Source organism: Prionailurus viverrinus, chromosome E1, assembly GCF_022837055.1.
Source record: "Prionailurus viverrinus isolate Anna chromosome E1, UM_Priviv_1.0, whole genome shotgun sequence".
Taxonomy (NCBI): domain Eukaryota; kingdom Metazoa; phylum Chordata; class Mammalia; order Carnivora; family Felidae; genus Prionailurus; species Prionailurus viverrinus.
In genome coordinates, this window is record NC_062574.1 from 52,790,907 (window position 1) to 52,816,706 (window position 25,800).

The 25,800-nt window shown below is 51.8% G+C and overlaps 1 protein-coding gene across 3 annotated transcripts; it reads right to left on the minus strand.

Annotated features, from left to right (window-relative positions):
- Positions 1-362: 362 nt before the first annotated feature.
- WDR45B (WD repeat domain 45B) lies at positions 363-25,512 on the minus strand. Of its 3 annotated transcripts, none has more exons than XM_047831715.1 (10): positions 25,322-25,511; positions 17,460-17,534; positions 11,782-11,883; positions 8,168-8,255; positions 7,049-7,143; positions 4,295-4,485; positions 3,660-3,745; positions 2,918-3,019; positions 2,081-2,202; positions 363-1,722 (listed from the first exon to the last, which is right to left on the minus strand). In XM_047831715.1, the coding sequence occupies exons 1-10, from the start codon at positions 25,386-25,388 to the stop codon at positions 1,616-1,618; spliced, it is 1,035 nt and encodes a 344-aa protein (XP_047687671.1). In that variant the 5' UTR covers positions 25,389-25,511; the 3' UTR covers positions 363-1,615. The 3 variants fall into 3 exon arrangements, with proteins under 3 accessions (XP_047687671.1, XP_047687672.1, XP_047687673.1); XM_047831716.1 differs by lacking the exon at positions 25,322-25,511 and adding an exon at positions 24,776-25,250; XM_047831717.1 differs by lacking the exons at positions 7,049-7,143; positions 8,168-8,255 and having other exon boundaries at positions 25,322-25,512.
- Positions 25,513-25,800: the final 288 nt, after the last annotated feature.

Sequence of the window (25,800 nt, forward strand, 5' to 3'; positions counted from 1 at the left end):
GATACACTAGAGTGACCGTGTCTAGGAAAAACGTAAACCAGTAATTGTGCTAGTGTGCAGGACGCGTCCCTCGCCCCCACGCAAGGTTAGGGCTCGCGCGTCAGACGAGTCAACACCACACTGACCAGGCACCCGACGGGACGCGGGCGCCTCTCGGAGAGGGGGTCCCGCTCGCCACCGCCACGGTGGGCTCAGCTTGCCTACCAGACGATGAAAACCGCTAATGAACACCTCCCTTCCCCTCTGCTCCCCAGGCGGGAGCTCACACACAGGGCCGCCCCGCGACAGGCAGCGGAGGCCGATTCTAAAACGATGGTTCTGGGTTTGTAACATACAGTTCTTTTCCCTTGACGGATACAGAGTACGACAAAATTAGTCACTTTTATTTAAAAGAAACATTACAAATAAGTGCAAAATTAAATTTCATGATTAAATACACACAAAAGTATAACATGCATACTTTACACTGAAACCCACATACAAAGTTAGTTGATTACATGACAGTAAGAGAACAGGCAGAACAGAGAGCTGCTCCCGCAGACGTTTGCTACCTGAAATCAAAACCGTGAAGTTAGGTTTCTTGAAAGGGAATTTCAGCAAATTAAATACATACTTCTGGGAGTACTAACAACATAGAGCCCATAACCTGTGTTAGTTACCACGTTAGAAAACGGTACCGCGTGCCTTTCCTTCCCATTAGTGTACTGCTACTCTCCCCAACGACCGACCGACCGACCGACCCGAGGCGACGGCCAGGGTCTCCGGCTCCCGCCCAGACGAGGCCTGCTTTGCCCAGATGCCCAACGCTTCCCTCCACCTCCTCCGGATTCCGTGAAGCTTTTCTCGGGGACTGATTCTGAAAGTCTACACGTTACTGCTCCCGACACACAAGAGGGACACTCAGGAGACCGCAGGGCACACACAGTGCGCTGCTCCTGCCTCCATCCCGACAGAAAGACAGGGACGCGGGCACAAGCACGCGCACAGCCACGCCACAGGCTCACGACAGGCACGGAGACCAGGACGCGGGCTCACAGGGAGATGCCCACCCTGTGTTCTCCAACACGGCTGTGTCTCTTCGTGTTCAGACAGGAGAAGGGATCCCCTTCTCCTTTTCTAAGGCAAGCTGCTGGTATTATTACTCTATTGAAAAATCTGGTTGTAATGTAAGAACTAACATTTACACGGTTGCTCATTTCCCCACTACAGACTCAGTAAAAATGATGGAATCTGTTGCCAAAACAAATTTCGATTTGTCCACCGTTTTCTCAACCCAGTCCCTATGTGTGTACGGAGCCCCCAGGTGCACGGGGGGAAGAGGCGGGGGGCGCGGCGGAAGCACGAAAGCATCACAGCTGAACTAAAGGAAACAGGCCAGCAGCCGGGCCCGGGCTGCTCACAGCCACGTGAGTGTCTACGCTGCCTCGATGATTATTCCTTCTTTAATACTGGAAATGGGAAGCCCTGCTCAGGAAAACAGACAACCACAGAATGGCTTCAGGACCAAGGTCCCCGGGCAGTCCTGCCGCCGGCACCAGCCCCGGGAGTCTGAAGGGCACACTCAGCGCTTTGGCGGCGGTCGGCCGTGGCTGTTGATTGCACTCCTGACGGAGAGTCACAGCTTGTCATCGGTCATTTCTAGAAACTGCGCGTAGACGTCCCGGATGCACTCCCCCTTGGGGTTGAATAGGAATTTGTAGTAGCTGCCGTCTGCACAAATCGCTGAGACAGAAGGAGACCGTTTTACTCATGTGTTTCTTCCCTCCAAGTTCAAAGCAAACAGACCTCACTGAGAGGAACTGTGAACGGCCCTGCTCTGAGCAGCCGCTCAGGGTGACTGTGGCCGACAAGGGACCCCGTTCCTGGCTGAGCACACACGTGGCCAGGAACCCAACCTGCTCTAGGGTGGTTTGTGTTTCCCACTTACGTGCGGAGGGGGAAAGCCTTGCCCCCACATCTTCCTGGGAAACCCTAGAGGGCAGGGGGCTGGTGTCCCCCTACACAGCTGTGCAGACCCTGAGTGGGACCCCTGCGCCCCAGGAGAGCGAGCACGGGCCAGCCAGCGCGAAGGACCACTTACCGATGACGGCATTTGGCTCTGTTCCAAAGGCACAGATGCACGGAGAGCCTGAGGGAACCTGAAACTTGGAAAAACTCCACTTGGAACTGAAGTACTTTGGAAGGAAACTGGCTGAGGCCAGACTAGGAGGTGAGGGGACACAGAAAAGGGAGGAGAGAAAAGGCAGTTTTGTTTCCATGACGAAGGTGAAACATGGCTCCCATACAGCCCGAACCCAGACACTTTAAATTCTACTTTTCCTTTTAGTTTTACTTCTCGCATGAAAAAACTAAGCGCTTCCCAACGGCTTAAGATAAACCCGGAAACCATCAGCACCAGAAGGTGCAGGTGTCTGCGGCCACTGAACGGATTTGCTGAACGTGACAATAGCCGCCAGGGCGCAGGTCCGAGTTCTAAACCACAGGAAAGGTGACTGGATCCTGGTCACACACTAAGCAGCTAAAGACAAGCAAGCAGCGATGTCCCTTTCAGCATCAGGTACTGCGGACACTTGAACAGTGAGCGGGTTAGGGACACCAGCCCCCAGCAGTCAGAATCCCGGGTATAACTTCTGACTCCCACAAAATTTAACTCAGAGCCTACTGGCGACCAGAAGCCTTACCGATAACAAGTAAGTCAATTAACACGATTTGTACGTTGTGTGTATTACTGTATTCTCACAATAAAGTAAGCCAGAGAAAAGAAAATCCTCCAGAAAAATGCACTTACAGCCCTATGCTGTACCCGTGTGCACGTGGCCCGCACTGACTCTCAGGGTGTCAGGTGGGTGGTGGATCGGGGCTTCGTTCCGAATGGGCCTGAGGGAGGGACCAGTCCTTTCAGCTCTGGGAAACCTACCTGGACTGTTTATTCCTTTTTGGATCTTCGGCAGCAAAAATGTGCACTGTGCCGTGGTCACTGGACACGCAGATGAGGGACGCATCCGGATTGAAGTTGATGCTGCAGAGAAATCAGATGAAGCTCTGGTTTCGTGTGGATGCAGCGGAGCCCGGCCCCAACCACAGCACCACAGCACGCGAGCTGGTGCCTTGAGCCTTCCGGAATGAATTCCGGAGAGCAATGTGAAGCACCAGCACCCCCACCCGCCACCCCCGCCCCGGTGCTCTCCGTGGGACCACCCAGCGTGCCACAGCTGGGCCCCTCCTTGGGTGCCAGGGAGGGGAAGGGGCTTCCCGTAAACCCACCCTGAGGCACCCCCCCCGCCTCCCCCCCCGGCTGGAAGGGCCGTGAGAGCAGACAGGAGGGCCCGCCACCGCGGGGCTGCATGGACACATGCCCTGAGTTCATGTAAGAAGTCCATGTTTATCTCACAGACCCGAATGCTGCTCAGCACCTGCCAAGGCCACAAATGCAAAGAAAGAACCACCCACGCGGGGGACTGCCACCGCAGTGCCACCAACACCACAGGGCGCCCGAGTGACTACAGGGGAGCTAACAAGGGCTCCGGTGTTTGCCTTAAAAGACCACAGCTTATCCTAGAGAGAAGCCGGAGCAGTGATGGGCTTTAGTCCTGACTCCCTCAAGCCACACAGGCCCCGTATCGATGAGGTCAACCCCGGGCAGTGATGGCCCTTCTTACCAATAAATATTAGCTGCTTGGGATCCTCTTCGCAGTTCCTGGATCAAATGCCCTGATGAAGTATCAAATATTCTTATAAGGGTCCCCTTTGAAAAACAGCGAAGCGTTTTATTGTCATTCACAACTTTTTAGTTTTTTGAGACGAGTATCATACTCACAAACCCATCAGCCCATACAAGCCCTTCCCAAACCCCCCCACATGTAAAACTCAACCGGCTCCCTCTGTCCTGCTGGAGAATTCGTTGGTAGCTGTCCAGCCCGAGAGCACCGGGTAGGAGCCAGCCCCCTGGGCACCAGCCCTCCACTAACCCCCCGCATCTCCCGCCCTGGCAGATGCCTAAGCGACTGCCACAGCCAGGCTGACCTGCTCCTGGAGCGGTCAGTTCTGTGCCTAGAGATGCCACCCTCACCAGGACTCCCGTGGCCAGCTGGAAAAACTAACGCTAACTGCTGCCAAACAGAGGAGGCTTCACCAGGTAAAAGGCTTTTCAACTGCAACGTGATTCCTGAGAGAAGATGGCCGAGAACCCACAGGGAAGGGCCAATTTTCGGCGGGGCCCACAAGTCAGGTCCCCGGAATGCAAGGGCCGCTGCGGCAGGCACTCGGCTCCATCAAGGAAGGGACACACGCTTACTTTCTCAGATGCGGTTGCAATTCTTGTTCCCTGCAGGTTGAGCGCAATGCAGCTCAGGACGCCCTCGTGGGCAGGAATGTCCACGGGCGGCTTCTCGGTGCTGGCCAGGTCCACGAGCTGCACGTGGCCCGTGTGGGTGCCCGGGAAGGCCAGGAGGGAGTTGTTACTGTTGGGGCACAGGACGCAGAGGCCTGATCGGAGACGGAGAAAACCCATCAGGGACTCATGACTCTAAAAGCCACCACTTTCCCCAAAGAAAACTTGCTCTCTGCCCTGTAGCTCTCAAGAAAAAACAGTAAGACTTCTCTATGGGTTTCCATTTATATCAGAATCACAAAATCTTTTCACTGTAAAGGGTATCAGAAGACAAAGCTAACCCCTGCGAGGCCGCCTCTTAACTGGAAACATCTGCTGAACATGTTCTTGAATAAACTCTGTCAAATGTCTGTCTTCCGTGGTGCCAGCTACCGACAATGCAAAACTGTGAAATCTAAAACCTCCATTAACAATTGCATAAAACAACCAAAAAACTTGGGGATAAGTTTAACAGTGCCTGTATGAGACACTGCAACACGACGTAAAAGAAAACCAAAGGTCTGACAGACGGAGAGAGCCTGATCTGATCTACTGCGGTCACAGCCACAACCTACGTCCCCCTGCAGGGTCGCGTGGTCACAATTACAGCCTCTGCAGGCTTCCTGAAGAAAGGTGATACTGAAAGTTATAAGGAACAGCAAGGCCAAAGAGTAGCCAAATTTTCTTGTAAAACAAGAACAAAATCGGAAAACTCACACTGCCTAATTTTAAGAATTATTTTAGAGCTGCAGAAATCAAAGCAGTATGGTACTGGCTTCAAGACATACCACTGGAACAGAATAAAGAATCCAGAAAAATCTTACACTTACGTGAGTAACAAAAAAAAAGTCGTCTTAACAAATGGCACTAGAAACTGGATATTCACATCGAAAAATACAAATCTGGGCCTGTGCCTCATGCCATACACAAAAAATGGATTAAAGATATAACTTAAGATCTAAAGTTCCTAGAAGAACATGTAAATGAAAACTTTGTTTTGCACAAAACCACAGACCAGCTGAAGTTATCTGCAGAAGTGGTAACAAAGAGCCTTATCTAGAACGTACAGAGAACTACAACTCAGAAGGTGAGGAGAGGAAGTGAAGACCCCTCATAAAAGATACCAGAATGGCGATAAGCCACATCACCGTCCTCAGAGAAATGTAGAGGACGCTGCCGGAGACACCATTACCAGCCCCAGGCTACAAAGAGGGACACAGACACGTGCCGTGCCGAGGCAAGGCCTGCTCCAGCTGGAGCTCTCCTGGATCACCAGTGGGGACACCAGAAGACACAGCCAGACCGTACCTACGGCGGACTGCGCCACAGTGCTCTTCAGTATTTAGCCAAGAGAAATAAAACTCTACCTCCACGCAAAGACTCGTACGTGAACACTCACAGCAACTTCCGTCCGTAACAGCCAACACACTGGTGTGGATAAACAATCTGGGATGTCCACACTATGGAATGTTACTTAGCAAGGAAAACAAGCATATCTACTGAACACATGGAGAAACCCAAAAAGTACCGTAAGACACCAAGCGCATCTGAAAAGGCACAACTGGAAGGACAGGTGGGCAAGGGGACCGACTGAAGAAAAGCTTTTGGGTGACGGTACCGGTTTGTCTGCACTCTGGTGGTAGTTACACAAGTGATTACAATGACTAAATATTACCAAATAATAAACTTGAAATGAGTGAGCTTTAGGGGCGACCATGTGGTTCAGTCGGTTAAGCACCTGACTCTTGATTTCGTCTCAGGTCATGATCCCCTGGTTTGTGAGATCGAGCCCCATGTCAGGCTCTGTGCTGAGCGCGGAGCCTGCTTGCAATTCTCTGTCTCCCTCCGCACCCTCCCCTCTCAAAAATAAATAAACATTAAAAAAAATGAATGAGTTTTGCGTGTATTAGACCTCAATAAAGCTAGAATTTAAAAAACCTAAACATTTAAAAAAAATTTTTTTTTTCAACGTTTATTTATTTTTGGGACAGAGAGAGACAGAGCATGAACGGGGGAGGGGCAGAGAGAGAGGGAGACACAGAATCGGAAACAGGCTCCAGGCTCTGAGCCATCAGCCCAGAGCCTGACGCGGGGCTCGAACTCACAGACCGTGAGATCGTGACCTGGCTGAAGTCGGACGCTTAACCGACTGCGCCACCCAGGCACCCCAAAAACCTAAACATTTTAAAAAGAAATCAAGATGCTATAACGAACAGCAAAGTCAGTCACCTGCAATCCCTGCTCCAAAACAAAGGAGGGAAGAAAGTCCCTCAGAACTCAGTAAAACCCCAAAACCGCGGCCCACCAAGGAGCTCCTGAATGGCTGGCAACGACCGTGAAAAAATCCCTCAACCTCCACTCCCCCCACTGCCCTGCCCCATGACTGTGATACAAGAGGGTCTCAGAGGCACTGCCTACCAGGCCAGTCTCTGGAGTGAGCACGTGGCCGGGAGAGCCTTCCAGGAGGAGGTGGAGTGGACCGAGGGAAAGGGTGAAGAAGGAAAAAAAGAGGAGCCTGTGTCCGTCAGGGTTCGCCCGATGTGCCTCAGGACCCATCTCACCAGAGCAATGCCACTCAAATAAAGACCGGCCGGAGGACAGGGCACCAAGCACAGGTCTGCGTCCACCTGGATGGAACGTGAAGAAGCCGATTCCCATCGCTGACTCTGAATTTCTTACCTTTAGGGTTATAGCAGGTTTCAAAGACATGCAACTGATGGGGATTATGTGTAAATGTAAACACCTTAATCATGGAGTCCAAAACAACCACAATTCTGGAAAGAAAAAAACAATCAAGATTCCTATTCCCAAAAGTGAAACTCAAGCATCCTGTGACTTCTGTTCTTATCATTTTGAAGCTTAGAACAAACACCACATACGAAAGTATCCCTCTTGAATCAGAACCCCTTGCAGGTGTGATCTTTGGAGGTCACCAGTGAGCACCGAGGGGTGTGGCAGGCGCTGACGAACGAGAGCCTCCTACCTGGCTGCAGGCTACCCAACGGACCTTTCTGAGATTTAAAGACATTTTTGGATAATATTTCACCCAGAGTAAGAACCAAGTAGCAATCACAGGGCAGAAATCATTTCTCTATACGCTCTTAGATCTGTCTTGACAATTTAAAATGTTGGAAAGATCCCTATTTGGCTCCAGTATTTGCATTATTAAAGGGCCCTAGAGACCAACATTCCTGGAGGTCACAAACCTAAGAGTCCAGGTCTGACAGTTGCTATCGCATTCACTTTGTTCAGCACCTCTGCCCTCCCACACTGAGGATATGAATCATACCACATTAAGATCCAAATTAATGAAACTCCAGTAAGAACTTCTCTGTTCTCCTGAGGGCCACGAGGACAACAGCTCAGAGAAGCGACTTCCAACAGGTAAGATCAACGTCACCTTCTCACTGGGGAGTCACCCAATTTTCCTTTACCTTCAAAGGGGACATTCACTGAGGCAGCCTTTGGAAAAGCTGGACTCAGAAGGGGGCAAGTCCAGGCTCCCCCTGGTTCCCAGTGGGAACATGCTGGACGGGGACGGGTCTCTGAAGGCCTGAGCACCACCGGGGACTGCTGGCTTTGTCCACTGACAAACCGCTTCTATGCCAGCCCTGGAAACCCATAAAACTCACACCTTCTTTGCAGCAATACAAATAACCCTACGTCCTTTGGTCATGAACTACCATCATCACATCTGAAGACGACGTTTTCCTAAACACACTTTTTCCTTCAGTATGAAGCATTTTAGACGTTTCCAGAGAAAGCAACTAATCCACTTTTAAAACTTAGCAAACCTACCGATCTCGCCGCAGTTTGACTGCTTTGACTTCTGTAGAAAACTCTATTTCAATAACAGTCTTCTTTTTCAGGTCATCCCAGATCATCACTGAAATTTCAGAGAGAACTTATGGGTACACCAATAAAGGGAGGGCACTCTGAAGGGGTCCTTCCCCCTCATTCATCTCCGAGCAGGTGGACGTGCCGCTCTCCTGGTGCCCGGTCACACACGGCCGGACGCCTGCGCTCCACCACTCGCCACGCTGTCTCTGGTAGCAGGGTGTTCACGCACCACCCCCCCCTTCCCTTCCAGTACCCGGCCGGCTCCACACCACCCCCTGCAGCCGATCTCCCCCCCCCCCCCGGCCCTTGTGTACACGTACGCACACAGACACGCACGCACACACACCTCCTCTGCCAACCGCACCTAGTTTTCAGGTGAACTTCCCCCACCCTCGGTTCCACTGGACTGAGCCAAAAGCAAGCCCACCCACAGTTACTGCTCAGGTGCTAGACACACACCTGAATCAAGAAAAGAAAGGCTTCAGTTTGAACAGATGAAAAAGCAGGGCCAGGGATTTCTCTCACCCCCACCCCACCGTGCCTGCTTCTTCTCACACCGCGGTGCTTTATGATGTACTAGCCGTCTGCTTCCCCAGGGCCAAGGACACGTCCAGACCTCTGAGGAGACAGAGAGCGGCCAGCCCTGTGCCGGGGAAGAGGTGGGGGTACACAGACAGTCTCCATCTCCTCCATTGGTCTCTTGCAAAGCTGTCTAGGAAGGTGTGAGGTGAGGGAAAGTAAGCTTTCTCAGTAGGTCACGGGCGGGCCAAGAGTGGAAGGGAAGGAATGTTCCCCCGAGGTCCTGACACCATGGCCAGCTCGCGTCCTGGAGGTGGAATTCACATGGAAGTTTTGCCAGAGGGACTCAGTAACCTCAATTTCAAATCAAGAGAAAACACGTAGAACTACCAAACTTTCGTCAAATTATTCACTAATGAAGAGGTTAAAACTAACCATTCAATGGGGCGCCTGGGTGGCTCAGTCGGTTGAGCATCCGACTTCAGCTCAGGTCACGATCTCACGGTTCGTGAGTTCGAGCCCCGCGTCGGGCTCTGGGCTGACGGCTCGGAGCCTGGAGCCTGCTTCGGATTCTGTGTCTCCCTCTCTCTCTGCCCCTCCCCAATTCATGCTCTGTCTCTCTCTCTGTCTCAAAAATAAATAAACATTAAAAAAAATTTAAAAAAAAAAACAAAAACAAAACTAACCACTCAAAACTGAAGCAGATTTCTGTTCTTACTCCTTTCAAATACCATCTTGGATTGGTCAATCCCTTCATTTAACAAATCCTGACAGTGGGCTCCTCCTCAAAGGGCAAGGAAGCAGCAGCACGTTAAGTGGGACAGAAGCTCCGTCAATGGACTCACCTCACTGAAAGAACAGCCTCCTGGGAAAAGGGCATGTCTACTCTTGAACTCATAAAGCAGGTCAAGAGTAAACTTTCCCTGGTCTGCAACCTAACACCAAAAAGCCTCTGGCCCAAACCAGACAGAACCCAAAGATGAGCCACATCAAGGGTGTCACAAATCCACATGAACTCTATTTTCAGAAATTTCTCAGGGTGCCTCAGCGGCTTCATTGGTTGAGCGTTTGACTCTTGATTTCGGCTCAGACTATGATCTCGAGGTTCGTGGGTTGAGCCCCACATTGGGCTCTGTGCTGACGGTGCAGAGCCTGCTTGGGGTCCATTCTCTCTCTCTCTCTCTCTCTCTCTCTCTCTCTGCCCCTCCCCTGCTTGTGCTATCAAAAATAAATAAATAAAACAGGGGCGCCTGGGTGGCGCAGTCGGTTAAGCGTCCGACTTCAGCTCAGGTCACGATCTCGCGGTCTGTGAGTTCGAGCCCCGCGTCGGGCTCTGGGCTGATGGCTCAGAGCCTGGAGCCTGTTTCCGATTCTGTGTCTCCCTCTCTCTGACCCTCCCCCGTTCATGCACTGTCTCTCTCTGTCTCAAAAAAAAATAAATAAACGTTAAAAAAAATTAAAAAAATAAATTAAGGGGCGCCTGGGTGGCGCAGTCGGTTAAGCATCGGACTTCAGCCAGGTCACGATCTCGCGGTCCGTGAGTTCGAGCCCCGCGTCCGGCTCTGGGCTGATGGCTCAGAGCCTGGAGCCTGTTTCCGATTCTGTGTCTCCCTCTCTCTCTGCCCCGCCCCTGTTCATGCTCTGTCTCTCTCTGTCCCAAAAATAAATAAACGTTGAAAAAAAAAAAAATTTAAGAATAAATAAATAAAACAAAGTTAAAAAAAAAATTTCTGGAAACAGCATGAGAAAGGCCTAGGGCCAGCAGCTTGATTTCTCACTCACAAAAGGAAAGTGACCAGACCCAACGCCCTGAGCAGTGAGAAAAATCCAAAGACCTGGGTTGACGTTCAATTCCCCACGGCCTCCAAGGGGTGTGAGCTGCCTTCCTGGTGTGCCGGAAATCTGAAATGTTCTGTGCAGGATTTTGCATGTCTGTCTTTTAATATAGTTCGCGACAGCAAAAGGTACATCCACTAATTCTGGAGTTCTTCTTCCGTCCTCCGAGCTCCTGACTCAAAAAGGCAAAAAAAGCCTCCCTGATCTGCCTGAACAGCAAGCACCGTGCAGTCTCAGCTAGAACTCTCCCGGTCACACTGTGGCCACCAGTCTGCTCCAGTCCTGTCTTACTGTGTTTCACAAACATCCTTCGTGTTTTAACACCATGTGTCTTAATGTGTAACTATGAAAGTATTAAGAGTAAATTCAGGAAGTAATTTTGACATTATTGACAAAAAATTCTTAATCTTACAAAAGCGTAAACAGACCAAGTTCTTTTTAAAAAAATGCCTTCAGCACTCTACAAAAAGCAAATTTCAATTTTACTCAAAATTTCACAGGGTGCCTGGGTGGCTCAGTCGGTTGGACGTCCGACTTCGGCTCAGGTCAGGTTCTCGTCACCTATGCTGACGGCTCGGAGCCCGGAGCCCGCTTCGGATTCTGTGTCTTCCTCTCTCTCTGCCCCTCCCCCACTGTGCTCTGTCTCTGTCTCTGTCTCTCTCAAAAATAAACTTGAAAGCCAGACTTTTACACTCCCATTTCTTTGTGCACACGCGCACACACACACACACACACACAGACTCACACACACACCGAAACAACACCCTTCAACCTAGAGGCAAAAGGGCCGAGGTGGTTTTGTTCTACATGGCAACAAAACCAATGTTTCTGTGAGTCAGTGGCTCTTTGTAGGAAAAATAACCTTGCTACACTTTGCTTTAAAAAGAACTCGTAACGTTCAGGATACCAACCCACAGCTGAATGCTCTGAACGAAATGGGGTCCAGAGGCGCAGCACGACCGTACGTATTTAGCCGACGTTAATCAACAAGCATGTGCTTTTTGTTGATGAGAACAAGTGACCCTTGTCACACACTTCCCCTGGGAGTGGCGGAGACAAGACTCACTCTTTCTAGATGATTCTTGTTAGCGACCAGTCCTTCACACTTCACAGGCTACCAGGGAAGAGCAAACATAGCCACAAACACAAAGATGTTCTAGACAGTTCCAGACATCACTACACGTGAGGCATGGTTAGGAAGCACACAACCACTTTACCTTTGTTAGGAGGGTATTTTGGCTTTTTCCCACCACCGACTAAGGCTAAATAGTTGCAGCGAAACAACATTTCAACATGGCCGACTCCTCCTTCTAGAAATTCTGAAATGATAGTAAAAACAAGTTAGTACGTGGATCTTACAATTTAAAAAGAGACAAGTAAACGGTGCAGATGTAGCAGTCGGCATTTACATATCTGACTGTATGTGTCTGTACAGAGATCTCTGATTGCTGTCAGCGACCAGATGGGTGGCTGGTGGGGACAGGGAGCGAGCCGGGGGCTTTGGACTCCTCTCCGCAGCCGGTCCCCATGAGCCACGCTTCTGCTCTAAGTGCGGAGCACACAGCACCCTAACAAGCCAATGCACCAAAATGTATGAAATGTCTAAACTCGTATTTTAAGGGGCAACAAGACATTTAAGCTCTAAGAAAACACACTAATTGCTTTCATACAAAAGCAGTTTACCACTTTAAACACCTCTTCCACTGAAGTCTCAAATGCTCAAAAATGTCTGTGAATTACACGAAGAGGAAACTGCCAGCGGATTTTCAGAACTCCTCCACAACAGAAGAGGACGAACAACGCTCGCTCAGGGAAGGCGATGGGGACCTGCTGAGAGTCTGGGGCTCACAGAAGCAAACCCCACTCTGGACCATTTTTTTTTTTTTAACGTTTATTTTTGATAGAGATAGAGCACTAGTGGGGGAGGGACAGAGAGAGAGGGAGACATGGAATCCGAAGCAGGCTCCAGGTTCTGAGCTGTTAGCACAGAGCCTGACACGGGGCCTGAACTCACAAACTGCGAGATCATGACCTGAGCTGAAGTCAGACGCTCAACCGACTGAGCCACCCAGGCGCCCCTGGACCGTTTCTATTACAGAACACAACCAGCCCATCCAGTTCTCTCCAGCTCTCCACTCTGGTCAGCAAGGACCGGAGCTCCTGGCACTGTGAGGGCACAGCAGAGGGCAAGTGAGGAATCAGAGCCTCTGAAAGTCAGAAGTTAACACAAGATCAACTTCTACCTGCTCAGTCATGGCTTTTCAAGATGATTCCTAAGCTCGTCAGCTCACTCTTGTAAAGTTCAAGGCCTCGTAGAAACCCTAGAAAGGACGAACTATCTACTTGATGCTGAGCAACATGGGATTGAACTGCATGGGTCCACTTATATGCAAATTTTTTTTATAAATACAGTCAGATACTGTAAATGTATTTTCTCTCATGATTTTCTTAAGTTTTATTTATTTAAGTGATGTCTACAGCCAATGTGGGGATCAAACTCATGATCATGAGATCAAGAGTTGGATGCTCTACTGACTGAGCCCTTCTTACGATCTTCTCAGTTAACATTTTCTTTTCTCTAGCTTTACTGTATGAATACAGTGCAGGATGCGTATAATGTACAAAATATGTGTTAAATTGACTTTATGTTATCAGTAAGGCTGCTGGTCAACAGTAGACTATTATCAGTTAAGTTTTTTGGGGGGGGTCAAAAGTCACATACAAATTTTCGATTATAGGGGGGAGTGGAGTGTGTGTGTGTCATCACCCCTAACCGTGTTGTTCAGGGTTAACTGTAATATATTTATACAAGCATCTGGTGTCCTTTTTCTAATTTCTCCCCTTCAGATAAAATCCTTTAGGTATAATTAATGAGTCAAATATGTGAAATGAACACATTTGGCTAAATGACCCTACAAAAAGATCCTACCAACTTAAACTGTACCGTTAAGGTTATGAGGCAAGGTCATGGAAAGGTCTGCTTCTCCACACCTTCAGCAAATCTACACGCTAACTTGCTAACACCCCCTCATGGTAATCGGTTCACCCCCCTCCACTTCCCGTGCCTCCCGTTTCCCTCTAGGCCCTTCATCTCGGGACGTGCTGGGGTGACCACATGAGCACGAAGTCCATGTGAACTTCTGTGACATTAGACAAAAGCAAGGATTAAGGCCCCAACACACTGTCAGGTCAGGCAGGCTGCTGGACTGGGTAACGTCGGGAATTGTGCACAACAGGTCACCTCTTATTCCCAAATACTTGGTGGGTCACACTCCTATTCACGACTGTACCCCCAGCCCCAGCGTAGCACCAGACACTGGAAGGCATCTGACCACCACCCACGGGGCCCAAACACAAGCAGCCCTCACCTGCACTCCACCTCAGGCACGTGGTGTTCTTTCTAGGTCTCTGTCTCCTCTCTACTTCCCCACTTATGGCTGCCAACATCACATGTGTGAACACTGGTCACAGGGAGGGAACAGCGGGCGGCACTGCAGATGGGAAATCCTCTGAGCCCTCTGCCCACCTTGCAGACTGTGCAAGCTCGCTAAGCATGAGCTGTACAGGTTCCATCACGTCCACATTGCGGGACAGTTGTGTTTCCAAATGAATAGTGAAGGTAACTTTTCACTAGTACTCCGTGTCTCTATAAATCACTCACTGGGTACCATGTTTTATCCAAATTTATCATTCTTGAACCTTCTTTCTAGCATACGCTCAGATGTGAATCCGAGTCCTACACTGGGACCCCACAGCATTATTATGAACACCCTCCCTGGGGCCCCACGGCCTTCCTGGAATGAAGCAGAGCCGCAAACCCGCCACTCCAGGTGTGAGACGCAGCACCTACAACACACGCCTGGGAGGGACGGAGGGAGGGGAAAGCTCCCAGTCCCCGCCAGCAGTGGGCACACCTGGAAGGGCCAGGGCAGGGCCAGTCTCACCTAGTCGGTGCCAGTCACACTGGAGGTAAGGCCGACAGCCCCAATGGGGGGGGGGGGGGGGGGGGAGGGTGTGACCACTAAAATGCAGGCACACTTCCTTCCTCCTCATTGAGGAAAGGAAACCACCAAGATAAAACAGGAACAAGGTCCAGCCTGTTTTCTGTTGAGTTGTAAGTTGCCAGAAATGTAACAGCAGACCAACCGACAAGTGCACAGGGGTGGGGTGGCTTCATTAAAATACACCTTGAAGGGGAGCCTGGGTGGCTCAGTTGGTGAAGCATCAGACTCTTGATTTCAGCTCAGGTCATAATCTCACAGTTCGTGAGTTCGAGCCCCACATCGGGCTCTGCATTGACAGCATGGAGTCTGCTTGGGTTTCTCTCTTCCTCTCTCGGCCTCTCCCTCATGCTTGCACTCTCTCTCTCTCTCTCAAAACAAACAAACTTAAAAATAAATAATAGGGGCACCTGGGTGGCTCAGTCAGTTAAGTGTCTGACTTTGGCTCAGGTCATGATCTTGCAGTTTGTGGGTTCAAGCCCTGCATCGGGCTCTGTGCTGACAGCTCGGAACCTGGAGCCTGCTTCAGATTCTGTGTCTCCCCCTCTCTCTGCCCCTCCCATGCTCATGCTGTCTCTCTTAATAATAAATAAACGCTAAAAAAGTTTTTTTTAATTTTTTATTAACGTTTTATTTATTTTTGAGACAGAGACAAGAGCATGAACGGGGGAGGGTCAGAGAGAGGGAGACACAGAATCCAAAACAGGCTCCAGGCTCTGAGCTGTCAGCATGGAGCCGGATGCAGGGCTTGAACTCACAGACTGTGAGATCATGACCTGAGCCGAAGTCGGACGCTCAACCGCCTGAGCCACCCAGGCACCCCAAAAAAGTTTTTTTAAATAAATAAATAAATAAATAAATAAATAAATAAATAAATAAATAAGATGCACCGTCCAAAAGCTGTCCCATAGTTCAGCAGAGCAGCAAGAGGGAATGATACATGCCATCAGCACGAACAACAACAGCAAACCCTTCTAGAACTCAGACTCTTAGATAGTTCCTGTCTACCTTTTTATAAGAAATCCTGAATCTGTTATAAAAGTTTCAGCAACTAGGAGACAGCTGTCAATATACTGCTAATGATTCAACTTTGAAACTTTGAACTCCAAGTTTCTGGGTCACTCTAAGTAAAAAGTATCCTGAGATGTGCAAGTCAAACTGCTTCAAAGTACTTTGTAACTATTTATCCATACAAAGGAGAGTTGTCTTAATTCACTAAGCAACCAAAAGTAAGTAAAAGTCAGAGACTTAGAAGGCTGCCAGGAGACTCCCATCACCGGCCTGGACCTCTTGCGGATTCATTCTCTAAGAGCTCACTACTGCTGGGCTGAGAAATTATGAGCACAAGCTTACACAGCAATAAATATGTGTGCGAGGCACTCCTCTGTGCATCTTAAGCCTTGTAATTCAGTGATCTTCACAATAACCTTAGAAAGTAGACAGTTACCACCTTAATTTCACACAAAGAAAGTGAAGCCAGGAGAAGGTGAGGCACCTGCCCAAGGCCACACAGCCGCCTAGTAAGGGGGGCAGAGCCAGATTCCACCTCAACAAGGAGGGTCCGGTATCTAAGCCCTTACCTACCAGCCACACTGTCTTTCTCTAATAAATTAAAGTCATAGACCTCCACTTATAAAATGAACTCCTAGACAATAAAGCACCACTTACTGTCTTACATGGCAGCGTAGTCGTACAAAGACTGTACTTGACAAAGGGATTCCATTGCCGGAAAGATTTCTGGAAATCCTTGGTGTTGGGTTATTAGTTGTGAAAATGGAAGGGGGGCTATCTCGTGGAGCACCAGGATACAGGAACTTCCTCTTACAAATAAGAAACAGTTCTAGCGGCAAAAAATCTAGCATCTGCAATGAACGAAAACCAAAACCCCAACTGCAGGGAAAAAAAGGGACGTTTCTCATTTTCTATGATTTGTCCGAGATTTGTTCATCTGTCGGCAGTGCTTGATTCTCCCAGCAAGTAAAGACCAGGAGACACCAAAAGCTTAAGAAAAATACACTGGGGGAAGAAAAACTGAAAAAAAACTCTACCTGTAAAATTAACATTTTTTCCTGTCAAACAGTAAAAAGGCCATTATCTTAATATTACCAATAGAAGTCCTGATTCTATTTAAGTTCACTTAGAAGCTTCTGAAAACTTGTATTCCACAAAAACAGAATTTAAGGCACTGAAATAAGTAAACAGAAGCAACTATAATTTGTTGCTACAGATAATATTTCCTCAGTGGTCACTTATCAACAGTTAGGCATCGGGACGCCTGGGTGGCTCAGTCGGTTAAGTGCCACACTTCAGCTCAGGTCATGATCTCACGGGTTGTGGGTTCGAGCCCCACATCAGGCTGAGCTGACAGCTCAGAGCCGGGAGCCTGCTTTGGATTCTGTGTCTCCCTCTCTCTCTGCCCCTCCTCTGCTTGCGCTGTCTCTCTCTCTCTCAAAAATAAACATTTTAAAAAATAAAATAAATTTTAAAAATAAAGAGTTGGGCACCCCATGTGCTGAATCCAACCATCGTGTGAGCTGTCTGCAATTTTACGCTCAGCAGGACGAGTGAAGACAGCCTGCATCAAGCACACTGTGCTCGTCAGGACAGCCAGCAAGGACTGAAGACAGGGCAGACACACACGAGTTTCAAAGTTCACATTCGCCAGAGAAACCAGCGTCGGGCCACACCCGGTGCATCACCGCTGGATCCTGGCCCCACAGAGCTGGGCACTAGTGGCAACTTGAAGAAAGAAGAGGACAGCCCCATCCAGGCTGACGCAGGGCCAAGAACCTCCTAGCTACCTCCCAAACCAGCCCCTCCCCCATCGGTAAGGAGACATGTCGATTCTTTGGTTAGAAAACAGGAGAAACCAGGAAATGTCAGTCACTCCTTACCTTGCTTCTCTTTTTCTTTCAGTGGATCAGTGTTATAGACCCGGAATCCGTTTTCCATCCCACACGCAAAGCATCCTGAAGTGTGAGAAAGGCCGATTAATCATCTCAAAGGGGTCCCAGCTAAGCGCCCTGGGACTGGGACCGAACCGGCAAAAGCAAGGGGTCCAAAGAGAGCAGCCGTTCCTAAGAGCTCCCACAGATGCTCTGACCTCACGGGCGCAGTCTGCACACGCCACAGCTATCTTCCTCAGGGCCGTGCGCACACACACGACGTGCACAACCTAGCACGTTTCCAGTCTCTCATCTCACTCGATAAAGAGCCTCCGGAGTCCCTCCAACGTCCCGCTGCAGGGCTTTCTTCCCGAAGGCCAGCTCCGCCTGAACTCCTGGTTCCATGACAAGTCGGCCAGCTGCCGCCACGGCACATTTCCAACACCTGCCTCTCGCTAACTAATACTCACCGCTGGCCTCCCCATCCTGCACACCTGTCTCCGGTGCTGTCGACCTGGAGAGGCGAGGACAGAACAATAAAGTCCACGCCTCCCGGAGGACAGCTGCAAGCGGGAATCCCAGCAAGCGCGGACACTCCAGACTGGAGCAGGGGCGTGGACTTCCAGAAGGTGGCCTGAGGTCTCCCACGACCTCCTCCCACCTGTAGACAAGCTGAACCCTTAAAATCCTGTCAAGGTCACTGTGAGTCCAGATCACACACCAGGTTGTTAATGGTGCAATTAACACCAACTAAAACAGCCAACGTGGTAGAAAACACCAAGTAGTAAGTGGGTGTAAGGGCATGGGAACTCTCAACCTGGTGGACGGCAAACCAGCAGAACCGCTCGGGAAAGCTGTTTGCGCCAGGTACTACAGTCGTCAACTCTGCTCCTTGGCGGATATACCTTGCAGAAATGACAACATATGTTCACCAAAGGCATGCATTCGACTGTTCACAGCAGTGCGATCATACACCATTAATAGCCAGAAGCTGGGAACCTACCTAAATGCCCCCCTCAATGGTGGACTGAATTAACCGTGATATATTCACACACACAAAAACACTATGCATCAATGAGAATGACCTATAGCGATACGCAGCAATGTGGAAAATATCTCACAAACATCATGTTGAATAAAAAAAAGTCAGGAATAAGGGGAGTTTGGGTGGCTTAGTCGCTTAAGCATCCGACTTTGGCTCAGGTCATGATCTCCCGACTCATATGTTTGAGCCCTGCGTCGGGCTCTGTGCTGACAGCTCAGAGTCTGGAGCTGCTTCAGATTGTGTGTCTCCCTCTCTCTCTCTCTCTCTCTGCCCCTTCCCCGCTTGCACTGCCCCTCTCTCCCCCAAAAATAAACAAACGTTAAAAAAAGTGTTTTTAAACAAATCAGCAAGAATGATGTACAGAGACAAAACTAATCTAAGTGGCTGGAAGTTAGACTGAGACAGTGGCTGGAAGGATGGCCAGGCGTTAATGGTCCAATTATGTTCAGGTATGTTCAGTTTCTTAACCTGGGTGCTAGGTTCAGTTTGGAAAGTCATCAGGTGAAGACAGGGTACGTGCACTTTTCTGTAAGTATGGCATACTTCAGTAAAAAGTTAGAAGGAAAAGTATTCCAAACACCAAAAGTTGGAAACCCTCTCTGAGAAGGCCAGGCATCATCCTTGCTGTCTTCATAGGCCTCTTTCCCAGAGAGGAACCACCAGCCCAACAGCTGGTGACCCCACACACCCTTGGGTTAGCTCTAGTGGTGCAGAAACAGGGCGTCGGGATCCCTGAAGGGCATTCTTCTATAGACAGGCGCGCCTTGTTTCATTTTGCTGCACAGACATTACGTTTCTCACAAATCCAAGATCTGTGGTGACCGTGCCTCAAGCAAGTCTGTCAGCACCATTTTTCCACAACCTTTGCTGGCTCAGGTCTCAGTTTCACATTCTACTAATTCTAGCAATATTTTGAACTTTTCCATTATTGTATTTGTGATGGTGACCTGTGACCAGTGATTACAAATCACCAAAACTCAGATGATGGCTAGCATTTTTTAGCAGTGAAAGACTTTTGAATTAAGGCATGTACGTCGGTTTTTTAAGACATAATGCTACTGCACGCTGAACAGACTACAATATGGTGTCAACATAACTTTTAGAAGCACTAGGAAATCAAACATTCATCTGACTCACTTTATTGTAACAGTCCCTCTACTGCGGTGGTCTGGGACCAAACCTGTAATGTCTCGGAGGTGTGTCTGCACAGACTACTTACGTACAGCCCACATGCAAACACACCCCTATTTCCTGTAACCACAGTGAAGTAGCCCAAGGAAGTCAATCTGTGGCCTCAGGTCTAGGTCCAGGCAGAAGCAAGTGCTATATGTAGACAAGGGTACATACTCAAACATTTGTGTTTCCCAAAGGAATAGAGAGAAAAATAGCCAGCCAACTTAAAGAAATGTACATCTCGACACTTAAGAGTCTTGAAGAACACAGTGCAAATTATCTTTAGAAGTTCGAATATTTAAAATCATGAATGCCCATTTAAAAATGTTTTCTTGTTCACCTGAAATGAATGTAACACTGTGTGTCAACTATATTTCACATAAGAAAATTAAATAATGATTTCTAAGCCAAAAGTTGCAATGAGAGTTTAAAATGCTTAATGAAAATTAGGGGTAACTGTACGGATCAGTCGGTTAAGGGTCGGACTCTTAGTTTCGGCTAAGGTCACCACCCGGGGTTCCAGCCCTTATACGGCTCTGTGCTGACATTGCAGAGCTTGCTTGGGATTCTCTCTCCTTCTGCCCCTCCCCCATTTGTATTTGAGCTCGCTTACTCTCTCTCTCTCCCTCCGTCCCTCAAAATACATAAACTTTAAAAAAAAATCGTGGGGGCGCCTGGGTGGTTCAATCGGTTGGATGACCCACTCTTGATTTTGGTTCAGGTCAAGATTTCGCAGTTCATGAGATCGAGCCCCACATCAAGCTCTGAACTGGCAGTACAGAGCCTGCTTGGTATTCTCGCTCTAAATAAATAAATAAACGTAGGGGCGCCTGGGTGGCTCAGTCAGTTGAGCGCCTGACTTCGGCTCAGGTCATGATCTCACAGTTCATGGGTTGGAGCCCCGCACTGGGCTCTGTGCTGACAGCTCAGAGCCTGGAGCCTGCTTCGGATTCTGTGTCTGCTTCTCTCCTGCTCGCTCAGTCTCCCTCTCTCTCTCTCTCTAAAATAAAATAAACATTAATAAATAAGCAAATAAACATTAAAAAGATAGATATTGAAACAAAAATACTCAGGGGCGCGGGGGGTGCTCAGTTGGTTAAACATCCAACTTCAGCTCAGGTCATGATCTCACAGTTTGTAGGTTCGAGCCCCCCATCGGGCTCTGTGATGACAGCTCGGAGCCTGTTTCGGATTCTGTGTCTCCCCCTCTCTCTGCCCCCCCCGTTCACATTCTGTCTCTCAAAAACAAACATAGATTAAAAAAATTTTTTTAAGCTATTCAAAAGTTAAAAACCAGCGTAAGTAAAAACAATGTAATAAACTCAATTATCTGGCATAAATTTATATCATAGAGAATTAATCCGAAGATAACCAGAAGTTTAAGTGTAAGGCTTTTATTTTCTTCAAAAACACTAACTTTACTTACAAACTGTTACAATGAAATGAGCTGGGTTTACAAAAGGGTATTTTTTAGGCAACTGAAATAGATCCTTTTAAGAGCCACAATTGTATTTTAAAAACAATCTTTGGGGCACTTGGGTGGCTGAGTTAGTTAAGTGACTTTTTTGGCTCCGGTTATGATCTCATGGTTGGTGAGCTCCAGCCCCACATTGGCTCTGCTCTCTCACTGCAGAGCCTGCTTAGGATCCCCGGTCTCCCTCTTTCTGCCTCTTGTGCACGCGCGATCTCTCTCTCAAAAATAAATAAACGTTAAAAAAACTTTGATGAAATCTTTATAAAAATACTATAAACTTCACTGGTTTCTTAAATAGTCAGTATCATGAGTCTCAATTACTATGCTGAAACGTAACACACAAACTCCTCACCCCACAGCAAGGCAAGTGGGCAAGAACGATCCTCTTGCACTAAATGACCTCAAGTCACCCAGCCTTCTTGCTTCTGTAAACAGGAAAGGCGCGGCACAAGTGTTTACAGTTACCTCTCCCCTCCCTCACTACTGGAGGACCAACTCTTTCCACTGCAGACGGTTTTGAAGAGTTGTATCACTGTTAATTCCGTACAGAGCTCTCGGTGGTTATCCAAACCCATTAAAACCCTACTGGCCTCGTCTGGTAATCAAACCCCAAAGCGTCCAGCCACATAACTGTCCAACGTCCGACACCTGACCGCAAACTCACGCCTCGTTCCTCAGGAACACGTTCTTCCACAATCCGCGCAGTCCTGCCCGCTGGAAACCAGCACTCAGCCCACAGCACACACGCCCCCACCATCCACCTGCCACCTCCTCCAAGAACCCCTCCACGAGCTCAGAGCCAGCTCCCCCCTCAAGAACCCCTCCATGAGCTCAGAGGCTGGCTCCTCCCCAAAAAAAACCCTCCACGAGCTCAGATACCAGCCCCCCCCCCACCAAAGAACCCCTCCACGAGCTCACAGGCCAGCTCCCATCCCAAGAACCCCTCCAGGAGCTCAGAGCCTGCTCCCCCCCTCCACCAAAAAAACCCCTCCACGAGCTCAGAGACCGGCTCCCCCCCCCCCAAGAACCCCCTTCACGAGCTCAGATACCGGCTCCCCCCCACCAAGAACCCCTCCACAAGCTCACTGGCCGGCTCCCCCCCAAGAATCCCCCCACGAGCTCACAGGTCAGCTCCCCCTAAGAACCCCTCCAGAAGCTCAGAGCCTGCTCCCCCCACCAAGAACCCCTCCACAAGCTCACAGGCCAGCTCCCCCCAAGAACCTCTCCATGAGCTCAGAGCCAGCTCCCCCCACCAAGAACCCCTCCACAAGCTCACAGGCCGGCTCCCCCCCTCAAGAACCCCTCCACGAGCTCAGAGCCGGCTCCCCCCACCAAGAACTCCTCCACGAGCTCACAGGCCGCCCCCCCTCCAAAACCCCCTCCACGAGCTCACAGGCCAGCTCCCCCCCACCAAGAACCCCTCCACAAGCTCACAGGCCAGCTCCCCCCAAGAACCCCTCCACGAGCTCAGAGCCTGCTCCCCCCACCAAGAACCCCTCCAGGAGCTCAGAGACCGGCTCCCCCCACCAAAAACCCCCTCCACGAGCTCAGATACCGGCTCCCCCCCTCCAAGAACCCCTCCACAAGCTCACAGGCCAGCTCCCCCCAAGAACCCCTCCACGAGCTCAGAGCCTGCTCCCCCCACCAAGAACCCCTCCAGGAGCTCAGAGACCGGCTCCCCCCACCAAAAACCCCCTCCACGAGCTCAGATACCGGCTCCCCCCCTCCAAGAACCCCTCCACAAGCTCACAGGCCAGCTCCCCCCAAGAGCCCCTCCACGAGCTCAGAGACTGGCTCCCCCCCACCAAGAACCCCTCCACAAGCTCACAGGCCAACTCCCCCCAAGAACCCCTCCACGAGCTCAGAGCCTGCTCCCCCCGCCAAGAACCCCTCCACGAGCTCAGAGACCGGCTCCCCCCACCAAGAACCCCCTCCACGAGCTCAGATACTGGCTCCCCCCCCACCAAGAACCCCTCCACAAGCTCACAGGCCAGCTCCCCCCCAGAGCCCCTCCATGAGCTCAGAACCAGCTCCCCCCACCAAGAACCCCTCCACAAGCTCACAGGCCAGCTCCCCCCAAGAACCCCTCCACGAGCTCAGAGCCTGCTCCCCCCGCCAAGAACCCCTCCAGGAGCTCAGAGACCGGCTCCCCCCACCAAAAACCCCCTCCATGAGCTCAGATACCGGCTCCCCCCCTCCAAGAACCCCTCCACAAGCTCACAGGCCAGCTCCCCCCAAGAGCCCCTCCACGAGCTCAGAGACCGGCTCCCCCCACCAAGAACCCCCTCCACGAGCTCAGATACCGGCTCCCCCCCTCCAAGAACCCCTCCACAAGCTCACAGGCCAGCTCCCCCCAAAAGCCCCTCCACGAGCTCAGAGACCGGCTCCCCCCACCAAGAACCCCCTCCACGAGCTCACAGGCCAGCTCCCCCCAAGAAACCCCTCCACGAGCTCAGATACCGGCTCCCCCCCTCCAAGAACCCCTCCACAAGCTCACAGGCCAGCTCCCCCCAAGAGCCCCTCCACGAGCTCAGAGACCGGCTCCCCCCACCAAGAACCCCCTCCACGAGCTCAGATACCGGCTCCCCCCCTCCAAGAACCCCTCCACAAGCTCACAGGCCAGCTCCCCCCAAAAGCCCCTCCACGAGCTCAGAGACCGGCTCCCCCCACCAAGAACCCCCTCCACGAGCTCACAGGCCAGCTCCCCCCAAGAACCCCCTCCACGAGCTCAGATACCGGCTCTCCCCCTCCAAGAACCCCTCCACAAGCTCACAGGCCAGCTCCCCCCAAGAGCCCCTCCACGAGCTCAGAGACCGGCTCCCCCCACCAAGAAGCCCCTCCACGAGCTCAGAGACCGGCTCCCCCCCCCACCAAGAACCCCTCCAGAGCTCACAGGCCGGATTCCCACCAACCCCCGCCACCACCACCAAGAACCCCTCGACAAGCTCAGAGGCCGCAACCAAGCTCGCCCTCCTCCCACACACATCTCGGGCCTACTCCCACCGCCCACCTGTGACACCACAGTCGACACCTGTGGACAGGTCGGACCTGACCCTCAGCGCCGGGCAGGGCGGGGGCGCAAGGTAAACACGCGCCGGCCGCAGCGAGGCAGCACCGACTACTGAAATCGAGTTTCCCAAAAACGGGGCCTACGGCACTTTCTCGGGTTCCCCTCAGACACAAAACTTGCGAAGCTGCCACGCAAAAGCCCTCGGGAGCGTGTCCCCGGGCGGCCGCTGTCACCCGGCTCCTCCCGGAGGCAAAACCCTGGCTCCGCAGCGGGGGCAGCTCCGCGGAGCCGAGTTCCTCCCCGCCCCTCCCGCCCGCACCCTACGGGCCTTCCCGGACGCGGCTGCAGGGCTGGCTTAAACCACCCAGGGGGCCTCAGCGGGACTCAAAACCGGGAGGAAAGCGCGTCCTCCCCCCCCCCCCCCCAGGCTTCCCCGACAACCAAGTCCTTTGATTTCACTCGGCAAGACACGCCGGGGTAGCTCACGGGCACGCTCCCGGTAATCGGACCGGAAAGGCGAGGGCGACCTCAGCCCGACCGGGCCGCTGGGCCGCGAGAATCGTCGGGAGGCCCAAGCCCGCAGCGGACAAGAAAGCAGGCGTTGTCAAGCCACCACCGCTTACGTGGAGACCCTAAACGAGTGCGGGAAAGAGCGCGGAGTTCCGAAGCAGACCCCAGTGTGCGCCGTGAGAAAAGCCCCGGGTAGCCGAAGCCGGTGGGAGCCCGCAGGGCCCCGAGCGAGTGGGTGCGGCCGCCGCCCGGAGCTCCACGGAAGTCCGGAGGGGAGCGACACCCCCCCCCGCCCGGGGTGCCGCCTGGGGGAGGGGGCCAGTGGGGACGGGGACTTCAGGGGAGGCCAGGTCAAGGGGGGCGAGGGTGTGGACGTGAGGGAAGGGGACCGGCCGGGTCGGAGGGTGTCGGGGGAGGGGTCAGACCCGGTGAGGAGCGTCCGGGGTGGGAACGTGCCGAGCTGGCCGGTGTTCGGGGAGGGCCGGTTGGGCCCGGACGGGGGGGGGGGGGCCTCGGGGGAGGGGCCCGGCTGAGTCGGGGGGGGGGGTCGTCGGGAAGGGACCTGGCCGGGTGAGGAGCGTGGGGGAGGGGCCGGCCCGATCCGGGGACTCCGGGAAGAGGCCGGGTCGGGGCCCGGGCGCGCGCAGGGGCGCCCTCACCGTGGTCCTGGTTGAAGCCGGCGTAGAGCAGCCCGTTGCCGTGAGGGTTACACGGCAGGAGGTTCATGGCGCCGCCGCGAAGGGTCCGCCGCTCCTCAGCGCCGCATGTCCTCGGGGAGGCCGGGCGCTGAGGTCCCGTCTGCCCCGCGGAGGCCACCGCGCCGGAAGCGAGGGGCGGACGTGCGTGCGTGCGCAGTCAGGGAGCCGCGGAGCGCCGAGCGCATCCACCTGGGCCGGGCCAGGGCGGTGAGGGAGCACCGAGTGCGTCACGTGCGAGGGGGCGGAGACCGCGTCGGGGGCGGGGCCTGAGCGGAGGGAGGCGGGCCTGGGCGGCGGAGAAACACGTGCCGGCTTGGAGGCGATCCGAGGGCAACCCGCCTAGGAGGGAAGGGCGATTCACAGAGGCACCCGCGCCCCTCGCCGGCCTCCAGCAGGCAGGGCCCACCCCACAGGAATCATATAAATTAAGTGTAAGAGAC

Excerpts from the sequence above, each read along its gene's own strand:
- WDR45B (XM_047831715.1), bottom strand. The coding sequence starts at position 25,388 with ATGAACCTCCTGCCGTGTAACCCTCACGGCAACGGGCTGCTCTACGCC. Across the intron at positions 4,486-7,048 it reads AACCTGCTATAACCCTAAAG|GCCTCTGCGTCCTGTGCCCC; the intron begins GTAAGAAATTCA and ends GTCTCCGATCAG. Across the intron at positions 3,020-3,659 it reads CAAGCAGCTAATATTTATTG|CATCAACTTCAATCCGGATG; the intron begins GTAAGAAGGGCC and ends ATTTCTCTGCAG.